Source organism: Manacus vitellinus, unplaced genomic scaffold (genome assembly GCF_001715985.3).
Source record: "Manacus vitellinus isolate BGI_N305 unplaced genomic scaffold, ASM171598v3 scaffold_52_pilon, whole genome shotgun sequence".
Taxonomy (NCBI): domain Eukaryota; kingdom Metazoa; phylum Chordata; class Aves; order Passeriformes; family Pipridae; genus Manacus; species Manacus vitellinus.
In genome coordinates, this window is record NW_021940628.1 from 4541596 (window position 1) to 4553843 (window position 12248).

Below are 12248 nucleotides of genomic sequence, written 5' to 3' on the forward strand. Positions count from 1 at the left end.
ACTTCGGTAACTGGGCTGGCGCTCCCTCGCATGACAAACCCCGACGGGAATAAGGGACCGGCTGGGGTCTGCTGTGCGCGGAAATCCCGGGGGGGCGGCCCGCGGGCTGCCCGGGAGCTGCTCCTGCTCTCTGAGGGTGAAAACTGGTTTGAGCTGGTTTTTGCACTCTCCCGGACTTGCACTGACTGGTCTGACATATTTTCTTTCTAGGTAAAGAAGGAAGTGGAAAGGCACTGGAGGAGGTGGCCATGGTAGGTTTCCAGCAGAAACACACCAATGCAGGGGCTCCTTGGGCTGTAACGAGCTGTTCTGGCTGTAGAATAGTTAGAGGTTTGCTCTACAGAACTCTGTGTTGCCAACAATCCTAACAGTGTCACAACTGTTTTTAATTTTAGGCAGACTTGGAAATAGCAGAAATAGACAAGCGGACAGCAGAAGTTATCAATACTCAGTTTGAAATCGTCAAGAAAGGTCGGTTGGAGCGCTGTGAGGCGACTGGGGAGGTGGAAGCATGTCATGGTTCCTTAATGGGAATAATAATTCAGTTCTTGCTCACATCCCTCAATATATTTAAACCAGAAAAATAATCCAGCTTTTATCCCTAGTACCTGCAGTAGGTCTAATTTATTTTATAAAAACATTCAATATAATTCAAAGTAGTGCTCTGTAACCATTGGGATTGCACTGGAATTTGGACTTTAGAAGCAAATTTTTGCCAGAAGTGCTTGTAGTCGTTTGCTGTTTGGCTCTGCTGCTAACTAATAATTTAAAGTTATTATTTACTTAGATAACACTTTCTCTTTCTAGTGGAGAAATCCAAAAGGAGTGTTGAAGCCATTGAGGAGGAAGCAGAGCCTCCGTCACTTCCTCTGCCAAAGAAATCCAGAGTTGACAGTCAGTGTCCTTCAGAGACAGAGGCTGAGAGTGTGAATCCAAGAACTGCAAAGGTAAATAGCTGTTCTGTGGGATGACTTTATCCCCAGGATATAAATTCCTGACTGAGCTGATGACTAGGGCTGTCCAGGATGCTCTGAGGGAGACTTCAAACAGCTTCCCTGAGAATTCTAACGATAGGGGAAGGTCACAAAGGCTTGAATGGTGTTTGTTCTGGGCTCTTGTGCCATGAAAAGGAGACTGAGCATTTTGTGTGGAAGTATCTTATCTGAGTATTTTGTGTGGACTCAGCTGTCCCATGAGAGGGCAGTAGCTGATGTGGTGAGTGGTGTGTCCCTCAGGTGAAGGCGTCCACCAAAAAGCCGCCCGTGTCCAGAAGACCCCGGTCAGCGAGAGTGAAGCGCATGAGCAAGAGGTAATGGGGATGTCTCTCTTTCATCTCCAGAAATGCAAACTGAGAGTGTAAATATATCTCTTTCATGGGATGGAGTTTGGTTCAGCAGGGGGTCGGGGAGTTGTGCCATGTTACAGTAAAAAATTGACAATCTGACAATGAATGAAAGATGGACAACTGCCCCTCCTGTGAGGACCAGCTGTCCCCAGCTTTGCAGGTCACTGATGAGTGAGAACCCCTGGGTTTTGTGGTGATTGCCTTGTTTAAGCCTTTGATAAGTGCTTCTACAATTTGTTAAAGGTCATCTTATGAGCAGATGTTTATTTCTATTTAACAGATCAAGCAAAAACAGCTTTATCACTCCAGCTACTGGGAGAATGGGTGATTTCTGTGCTCGGGGAGGTACTTCCATGATCACACCCAGATTTGATTCTAGGTTTGTATTCTGTCAGGTTTCTCTGTTGGTCTGTTAACAGAGAAAATAAATCTCTTTCCCTTCTACCTCTGTTATAATCTGTTATAAGCTGTTTGCTTTATGTCACCTGTTTCCCACACAATCTTTAGTGGCTCTTTGAACATGAAATGAAAGACTTTGACTAGAAGTGCTTTGAGCAAATCCTGCTCACTAATAACTTGTTGTTTCAGGGTGTTCAAGACGCCGGGTTTGCGCACGCCCGCGCTCAACGAGCGCGTTTACACCATCTCTGCCAACGGCAGCCCCCTCGCCGACACCGGGGACGCCTTCCTGACCCTGCCCCTGGGCGGAGGGGAGGTAATTCCTGACACTTCACCTGCAGGGGCTGGAGGGGTGGACAGGCGAGGCCGAAGCTTTGAACCTCTTGGTGCCTCACCAGCTTCAGTTCATCCGCTCGTGTCTCTTTAGCTGTGCCACTGCAGTTCATCAGAGGATTGATCAAGCTTAAAAAGAACCTTAGGAGACTCTTAGTCAGAAGTGGCAGCTGCTTACACAGAATAGAAGGATGTTTTGCTGTGCATTCAAGTAACACTTAAAGTAGCAGTAGTGGCAGTAATGCATTAATGCACTGCAAGGAGGATGTGAGTTGAGCTGTTGGTCAACCTCAACATAGTTCTCTGCCTGTCTGTGGTCTCCTATTATGCTTAGATGTAGTTACTTCTATTTTTTATTTTTTTGCTGCCTCAAGCTGCTGCAGCTGACCAAAAGAAAACCTAAGATTTGGGTTTGTTTCCACAGAGCATACGTTTGACAGCAAAGGATTTGACCAAGAAGAATTTTCTTCAGCTGAACCCCAAGGCCCGGGGGCTCATGAAGAAGTTGTCAGTAAGTCTGGGTGTTTTTGGCAGCCATGACCTGAAGTTGTAAGGCAGTGCTGTCACTGTCATCAGTCAGGGGACTGCTGAGCTGCAATAGAAACCTCTGATTCCCTGCCTGGCCTTGTCTTGTATTGTGGCTCATGTCAGAGGTGAAGAAGCAGCACAGAGCAGGGAAGGAGAGGGAGGGGCTTTACATCACGTCTGGCTGAATACACACTGGGGAAAAGAACTGTTGTCAGTGCTCTGGAAAACAAGAGTGTTGTCTCTTGGGCCAGAGCTGTGGGTGTTTGGGCTGCACCACTGTCTGAGCACTGATTGCTCTTCCCTTACAGGTTTGTCTCGCCCAGGCTTGCAGTGAGGCAAAGAAACCCGTGGATGGAAGTCACTGAACGATGCCATCCCTCTGCAAATATGTGTTACATTTAGGACTGCTACCTTCATTTAGTTCTTCTCATTTGTGTTCCTTTCATTAATTTACAGAATGAAAGCTAAGAGCTAGTTTTTCTATCTATAATATGTACTGTATGTAATGGAATCAAAATAAATTGCATTTTTTTTTTAATTTTTGAAGAAAAATCAGTCTTTATTTCCTTTAAGGCTGAGACCATGACACAGTTCTCTTGGGTTTGCAGACCAGCAAGTGGGCAGAAAGGCTGTTGATTGGCAAGTTAAGAGCAGTCAGAGCAAAGAACTTGGCTTCTCTAGCTCTGTTTAGTATTTTTTTTCTAAAAATTAGCCTGTTTCTTTGTTAGTTGGTGCACTTTGGAGATCCAAGATGTTACCGTAATGCAGACCTCAGCTATATACCATGGATTTGGAAATCTATTTAAGAAGTTTTGGCAGGTTCTAAGTCCTAACTGCAGGTGGCAATATAAACCACTCAGCTACATGTACACCTGCCTTGCTGTCGGAATTCTGTGAACATATTAATTAAAAGCACCGATTAGTTAAGCTCTACATAAAAATTTTCCGCATTTACAGACGTGTAAGTCAAGATTCTGCTTTAAACACGTCTTTACCAGGGAAATTAAGCTAGATTGCTTAGCCTGCCCAGAGAATTTGCTCACCGAGTCGCAGTTCAGGGCCACGCTGAGCAGGGCAGCACACGAGCTTCATACACAGTTTGAATTTAACTCCTTTGCTGGGGGGTAGTAACAGGGAATGGCAATAAGGTCTCAGGTGCTGTTGTGACCCCCTCCCTGAGTGGGGCTGGGGCCTGGCTACAGCCCCAGACTGAACACTACCCTGGGGGAAAGCTCTGAGTCTGGTGCTGTTGGATGTTCCTGAAATAAAAAAAAAAAAAATTTAAAAAATTGTGAATTTTCTTCCCACTTATCCCTGAAACGGTCTGAGAGCCCTGAGGCAGGATGGAGGGGTCGGTGAGCAATGGCAGCCTGCAGTTCAGGGTCTCTCCCCTCCCACCGTGTGGCAGAGTCAGGGCTGTGGTGGGAGGGGGCAGGAGCAGGGCTCTGCTTCAGCTGGAAAGCTTATCTCCCACGGAGGGTGACCTTGTGGTCCAGGAGCCTGGGAAGCTGGATCCTGATGGCATTTGATTGATGGGATCTGAGGAGTCATTCTCCCTCAATGTCAGTCGGCTGCCTCTGCTGACTGCAAATGAAGGCTCGAGAAATGGGACAGTAATCGATGCCAGATGGGAGGTGCAGTTGGAAATGCCCCTGTCTGGGAGCCTCAGCCAGGACAGTGCTGAGGGCATGGCTCGAGCCCACTGAGATGCTCCTGCTTTGTCTTTCTGTCCCTTTTGATTTCACCAGGGCTCAGGATGCAAAGATGTGCCAGCACAGCCCCAGCACTTTGGCTCAGCCTTGCTGTGCCCGGAGAGTGGACAAAGGGATCACAGACAGAAAAGGTCTTTTTGTTTCTGCCTTTCCACCTGTCACCTCCCAGAGCTTTTCAGAGTGGGGGACAGGGCAGCATCTTCCACCTACCATGCTTGAACGGGCCCATTCTGTCCCGTCCCACGGCTTGAGGAGTGACTGTGGCTCCACAGGGAGGGACCAGAGCTGCTCACAGGGCTCTGGGTGACAAATCACCGTGACATTGTTGAGGGGAGCACGTGCATGCAGTGATGGGGTTGTAATGAATTAAGTGCTGCTAGAATTGCTGCGGGACTGCTGTAAGGAATGTGCATGTGTTGTGAGGAGTAGGACACAGGCGTGATGGATATTGTCCATCAGCTGTGATAAAAAGCCTATCATCCCGATATATATTTTCAAAAACTAATTTAAGGCTGAAAGAGATTATTAAAAATGAGGAGAGGAAATTGTCTGGGATATATTTTAAGTCCCTTGCTAGGTAAGATGAATTCCAGAAGTCAAAATACTGCCTGTGGGGTGAAAGGAATCAATGCAGGTGTTGTGGTGGCTCATGATAAGAAGACAGGGCAATTCCACTGCCAGGGGAGAGCATTTGGGGAAGGACAGCCCTTGTCTGGAACTGGTGTGCTGGGGACCAGAAGGCTGAGCTGATCCCACAGCACAGGGACCATCCTGCAGCTGTCAGCCCTCCTCAAGAGAGTGGAGCACAGCACATCTCTGCCCTGAGCCCGGGGTCCACCTGGTCCCCTCCCAGCTCGGTTCCCTTCCCGAGGCTGTGGCCGCTTTGCAGCTGGGCAGTGGAGACACGAGCTGGTGAAGGATCCTGGGGGATCCCAGGGGAAGTAGCTTCTGCAAAATGACATTTACGAGCAGCCTTGCCTGGAGATGCTCGGGAGAGAAGCCCCCACACCTGGTGCTGGGTGGGCTCGGGCTCTGTTCCTCTGCATTTTATTCTCTGTCACTAAGAGGACACATGTCCCTGCACCCCAAGTGCTGTGCCAGCGTGGGTCTAAGGAGGCAAACATGGCCAGCCTGCAACCTGCCATGCCCTGGACATCCGGAAATCTGAGTTTTGATCTTGGCTATTCCCTCACTCTTTCATTTATCTCTCTGTGCTGTTCTCCATGACAAGATCATTAGAAACCCGGTTGCTGTTGCTGAGCTCTTCCTCCTGAGCCGTGTGTAACCACGGACGATGTCTGCAAGACAAGAGGCTTAATTGTGTTCTGCCAGCATCGAGGGGCTGTCAGCCAGGCAAATTTAAAGCCAGGCTGGATGGGGGTGGGAGATGCACCTCCATTACTCACCAGCCTGGATGAGGTTTAGCTTTATTGTATCCGGAAATAACCAGAGCCTGGGAGGTGCTGATTGAAGCCATTTGAAAACACGACAACATCCCCGGGACGAGAGGTGTCTAATCTGATGAAGCCAGAGTGCATTAGGTAAGAGCTGTGCAAAGCGAGGAAAACACAATTAAAGCATTCTTGGGGACAGCTGTCGACCTGCGTCAGGGACAGCGGGGCTGAGACACGGGCACGTGTCTGATGAAAACAATCTGTTTGAAACACTCCTCAATAACAGAGCCCCAGCCACTGCTGGGCTCAGCCTCGGAGGGTCCCACCAGCCACAAACTGGTGCAGGCCCATGCCTATGTGGGGTTCCTCAGGCAGGGCTGGTGGCACCTGCCTGTGCAGCACTGGGGGCATGGCAGGGTTTTGTCTTTGCAGGAAAACAGTCCAGGAGCAAGTCAGTGCCTCATTCCCCAGTGATGGAATAAGGGAGCCGCTGGGATTAGTGCCCCTGCATGGCACATCAGGGCTTTTCCCAGACAAACACCCTTCCTGAGGCTGCCAGACTGACACCTTTCTCACAGTGTGTTGACCAGGCAGCATCCCTTCCCTCCATGCAGAATTTTGTAAGTTTTTGTCTCTAAATAACCCCTTAGAACCCTTCAGGCTGGTGAGGTGCAGGGGTCAGTGCTCTGGCCAGGGAGGCAGCAGTCTCCCTGTCACCACTGTGGTGTCGGGGAAGTGGAAATGGAGGAAATGCTCCTTTTCCTTCAGTGCTCAGAGTGGATTGTGCTTTGTACTCTCTCTTCCCAGATCTGCTGTACAGGAGCTGCATTAAGGATCTGGGTTTCCTGTTGCACATTTGGACAGAGACACCTTCCGCTCTCCCTTTAGACTCCTGCTGTTATAAATAGTGATTAAACCCACACACTTCTGTAAATCGCTGGCAAAAGGAACTTGTATCAAATCATGCTTCTTTGGCAAGAGTTTAAATTGACAGTGACAAGCTTATTTCTAGAAGAAGGTTCTATTTTGGGGAGCTTGATTCATTGTGCCACTTGGCAGTTCTGATGCAGTGTGATGTGATACCTGACACATCCTGTTCCCTGCGAGGCAAAGCAGGGATTTATGCATTGCTGTGAGACAGAGCCACCCGGCTCTCATCAGGTGAGACAACACTGTTAGCAATGATTTTAACAGGCTCAGGGCAACTCTTATCCTTTTGGAGGTCCCTGAGCCTGTTTTTCCCTGGGGATGTACAGCATCCCTGATGTACATTCCATTACCCTGAGAACCTCTATTTACAGTCACAAACCACCATTTATCCAACACACAATTGCCATCACCCAGGAGCACCTAAATCTCACAAAAAGCCTTTTAATTGCCTTGTTAATCTCTTTGTCTCCTGGCATTTAATAGAATTCACTTAAAAATATTTCACAGCATAAACCCCCAGGGCTGAGTGCCATCCCTACAGCTGCCTGGAGGGACAGCCCCACCACCTCCATGCCTGGGACACTGGGAGCATGTGGCTCCACTGTCCTCTCATCCTGGCTGCTGCCCCACTGCTGCCCCATCACACCTGAGCACTCTATCTAGCCCCCGGGGAACAGAGATGCCACATTCCCCTGGGAACTTGTCAGTGGGGCACAAACTTCATTGCAAAGAAGGGACTTGCAAGAAAAACCTGAATTACCCAGTCCTACCAGAAGTGCCCATTTGCAGGGCACGCTGTAAACAGTTGTGCAACAGTCCTCCTGGCCTGACTGACTCGACAGCCTGGTCTGCCAACAGATCACGGCTCATTAAAATGACCTTTTAATTACTGACATCCTCAAAGTCAGACACCATCCTGAAAAAAAGGGTTGTGGGGGCAGGTGCCTGGGGAGAACACCCTGTAAGTGCTCTTCATTGTAATAGAAACTCCAGAAACCTGGAAACAACTCCCCATCTCTCCTCTTTTCCCTTTGCCTCTGCTGTTGGGGCTCCAGAGGTGGCAGGAAAAGGGCAGCTCCTGTTTCCCCAGTGATGGCCAAGCCCATGCCACAGCAGTGGCTCTGGGACCAGTACAGACCTGCTGACAAAGCACAGCTCCTCTGCTTTTGTCTGTGCCCCTTCAGGGGTGGCAGCTGCCCAGGAGCGGCCGCTGTGCCGAGCGATAACGGCGGCTCTTTGTTTGATGCTGAAGGTGCTTGTCAGCCTCAGCGAGATAAAAAGGCCAAAGACATTTATAATTGTGCAATTAAATGTCTCCTGTGCCTTCCAGGTGGCTGTTGCTGCTGTGCAGATGTCCCTGCTGTCAGCAGGCAGCCACGAAATGGAGAAGCAACTGCAGTCACCCATGGCAAGGCTGGTGGGTGCTGCTGGATTGCACCCAGCCCTGTGCCAGTGTCTCACAGCACCGTGCCAGGGTCACCCAGCCCTGCACCAAGGCTGCCTCAACGGGGATGTGCCACAGACCCCAGCACTTGTCTCACCCCTGGCATCCCTCAACAGCTGGCACAAGTGCACTCACCTTGTCCCTGGTCGAGGTGGGTGCAGGGCACCGAGGCAGCCTGGGGGGCACTGGGAGCCCATCCTTTGTGAGGCAGGAGGAGCTAAGGGGTCTGGCCTGGCAGGGCACTGGGAGCCCATCCTTTGTGAGGCAGGAGGAGCTGAGGGGTCTGGCCGTGTTGCAGCCTGTGCAGGGCTCTTCAGACACACCGAGACTGTGGGAGGTGAATATGAGGAGGAGAGAAGGATCTGTCCTGGCAACACTTGAACTGAGAGATCCCTGATTACAATGATAGATGGCACCTGCTTTTCCTGATAATTAGCAGTCATTGGTATTCAAACCTTGCTCTTCCTCCAGAGCCAGGCTCTTTTAACATTCCCTGGGCAGGGGGACACATGCCAGGAAGGCCAGGCTTGTCTGACCCCAGCATGCTGCTGTCAGGGCTGCAGTGGCTCGTCCTGGCCTCACCAGCCATCACAGCAGAGACAGAGCTGTGCAGCCTCGTTGCTGGGAATGTCCAGAAGAGGAGCAGGGAAAATGATGGATTTTGTGTCTGAGACTGGTGAGTGGGAGTGAGGGGTAAGAGGAGAAGCCCTGGCTCCTCCTTTGCCCTCCCCAAAACATGGAGCCACTGGTGGGGCTGACCAAACACTGTGGCAAATGCTCTCAATCAGCACCATGCAATGAAAGTTTTATTTTAAAAAATCCTCCATATGAGCAGCACCTGCCAAGTGCTGAGGCCATCCCTGACTGAGCACGGCTGCACCTTGGGGTTCCCTGGCTGAGCCATAACAGTTCACTGATCCCCACTTGTCACCAGAGCTGTGTCCTCTGGTACAGCGTGGGGATGAGTGGGGTGCACGAGGTGCAAGGCTGGCGCAGGGCTGGCACAGGGGGGTGCCAGGAAGGTCACAGAAGAGAAACAAACCCATTGCCACAGCCCACAGGAGGCACAGCTGCCAATAACTGGGTAAAATCTGCCTCTGCTTGGCTGTGACTGAGAATTTGCTGTTCATCACCCTGCTCCAGAGCTCTAATTATTTCTTTATGGTGCCAGTACAGCCCTGGCCAGGCTCCGAGCTGAGGCTGCCTGAATTAATTGACCAACAGAAGGCAAATAGACTTTGCCCATTCTAAGCACCCATTCAGTCCTTTCCCAGCAGCTGTCACTGCTGTCACTGCACCAACCAGGGCTCCCGTGCCTGTTCCTTGGCATTGAGCAGCCTGGGAAAAAAGAGATGTGAACAAGTGAGAGTCGCATCAAATAATTTCTAAATATCATTGTGCAGAGTTTGCATTTCATGTGCTGGCCACACACAATTCTCATTTACTCAATTGAACAATTAATTACATGGTTTGTGCACGGGAACTCTGCAGCATTTTCCCCTTGCTCAGCAGCATCCCCACACTCACAATGTATGACTGACTATTGCACTTGAACTGACAGCTCCACACTGCAAGCACTTCCATGGTTATCTGGTCCTTGGGATGATGGGAGGGATTCCCACCTGCCCAAACAGCATCTGGCCTCACAGGCCAGGCCATGCACCTTTCTGTTCACACAACACACACTAGCAAAGCAAAGTAGGTATTTTTGTCCCCACTATGAACTGCCAATAGCAAGAAATCACACCCTTGCTAAAGTGGCACTTCCCCCCAGAACACTGAAATGACCCACACAGACAAGCCAGGGCAGGATTAGTGGTTGGTTTTACTCAGGTATTTAGATATCTTTTTATTGCCATCTTCAGTCATGGTTCAATAAATACAAAATTAACAAAAATGTCAATAGATTTTTATTACATTTATTATTGTTGTTGTTATTATTATTATTAAATATTCCAAACCAACTGAGATTCCCTGGAGATGTCTGACTATAGTTCAAACATGAGATGCACACAGTGTCTCTTGTGATATTATATTACATTTATCTCAAGATTATAAAAATATATATTGACTTCTTGAGTGTGTATTTACAGTATTTAACAGGTGGCTAATGAATATAAAAGCATCTGGAGATGAACCAACTTGATTCCTGTTTGGTTTCATGTGAGGGGGGTGTTGCAGGTGCTGCTCCCACAGTACTGGGGCTCCCCCAGCCCAGGGAGGAGGCAGGAGCCTCACGCTGTGCTAGAGGCTGGATGGGAAGAGACCAGAATCATTTTGAGGCATTTCCCTTGGTTGAGCAGCTCCAAAACAGCATTGCTAATTAATTTAATTATACCACTTCCCCAAGGAGAGGGTCTGAGAGGATGCAAGTTAATTTTAAAATCATAACAACAATCTATAGTCTAATCTACTCATTTTGTTATTCCATGCTGGCGAGGAGCTCAATTAAAAGTGTTTATTGTTGCAAGAAACTGGGCTAGGAGCATGTTTCCATTGTGGGCTTTCCTTTCCTTTCTTGAAGGAGAGGCTGGGAAAGCCAACGACTCATGTTCCTGCTGAGTTCGAGCCCATCCCAGAACCCCTCTCCTGTGGGACCCCTGCCCACAGTCACGGCTGTTTCCCACAGGAGCCACGGCCCCCAGCCAACCACCAGCCACTGCAGCCCAGGGAAAAGGCCATGACTATAGATAACTGTGCTGAGGTCTATCTCTTTTCAGCTGGGCAGCATCTGTAGGGACAGAGGAGCAGGTCCCAGCAGCTCTGAGCACAGCCATGGGTGGCATCCACAGCTGGCCCCTCCTTGCATCCCTAACTCTGGAGACAGTGTCTGTCCTGGGGGGTTTGAGGGCACGCATCACTGCCTGCTCATGGCCAGATCTGTTGCCCAGACTGAGGCACTATCACCTCATCACCAAGTCCTGCCTGTCCCCAAGCCTCCTTGACAGCAGCTGCACCAGCCTGGAGCCAGCTCCTCCAGCAGCCACTTCCCAGGGGAGCTCCTGCATCCCAACAGACAGGATGAGCAGGGAGAGGGGGAGAAGACCTGGAATCAAACTGGTTCAACCCCCTGCCTAGAGACCTGTAATATACTTTCTCTATAGATAAAATGTAAACATGAAGAACACATAAATTGCACTTGATCCTTGGGATTGGGCATTTCACCAAATGCAGGGCTCAGTTCACTGCTCTTCCTCTTCGGGGTGGAAAACAGTGGGATGGCAAGTGACCAACCTGACTGGACATGGGCCAGACTTAATTTATTTCTGCTAAAACCTCTAACCAAGAGACATTGGGGAGTGTTGTTTGAACTACAGAGGGGGTGGGAAGGAAAGAGCTTGTTTTGCTCACAGTGTGTGCGGGCAGAGCGATCACCGTGCTGGACCCAAGGGCTGCCTCAGGGCCCTTCACTCAATCCTCATTCAGATCCCCATCCTCTGGGAGCAGGCTAACAGGAAGGTCTGACTGGAGCAGATTTCCAGCCTCACTGTGAGCATCTCCCACAGCCTTCATCCCCTTTGTAAATCTTTGCCTTTCAGCATTAATAATTCACTTGCAATACTTACGGATGATAATAAATGCCCTACAAAACTCCATGCAGGGCTGCAAAGACACATCTAATGAACTAACTTCAAGGAAATTGTATTATTAAGGAGATGCTATTTATGTCTTCGTCAGGGATCGGGCTGCAGCCATGGGAGCTGCCAGTGTGCCAGGCAGGCAGCACTGTGCTCACAAAACAAAGTGTGGATGTGCCCTGGACTGCCTGATGTGCCCTGGATTGCTTGGATGCAGCACCATTTGCTCTGCTCTTTACCAGAGACACCAACTGAGGTGTCAAACACTCAGTGAAGTAACTCTCAGAGAAGAAGGGATGTGGCTGGGAAAGACTTTCCTTCAGCACAGATGGGGAAAGTCACCTCCCAGGAGCTGGGTGAGAGCTGTGCTCTGCTCTCTAAAAATAAAAGCAGTAAAAGCTCCTTGTGGGGTTGCTGGGATCTGTCAGGTTGTATAAAAGTATCCATGGATTCATCAGCAGAATGCTAGATACAGAAACATCAGCTCTGGATTAAGACAGTGCACAAAAGTCCATCCCACCCTATGAACTCAATTACCACCTAAAATGGCATCACTACAGTTTGACTCATCTTACGAAACAGTGC

At 49.5% G+C, this 12248-nt stretch overlaps 1 protein-coding gene across 1 annotated transcript; it reads left to right on the forward strand.

The window, feature by feature from the left end:
* The first annotated feature begins 30 nt into the window (after positions 1-30).
* Positions 31-3152, forward strand: CDCA8 (cell division cycle associated 8). The gene is made up of 9 exons (XM_018081241.2): positions 31-136; positions 211-251; positions 396-471; positions 808-947; positions 1236-1309; positions 1626-1724; positions 1934-2060; positions 2502-2588; positions 2914-3152. Exons 1-9 carry the CDS (start codon positions 31-33, stop codon positions 2968-2970), a joined length of 807 nt encoding a protein of 268 aa, XP_017936730.1. The 3' UTR covers positions 2971-3152.
* Positions 3153-12248: the final 9096 nt, after the last annotated feature.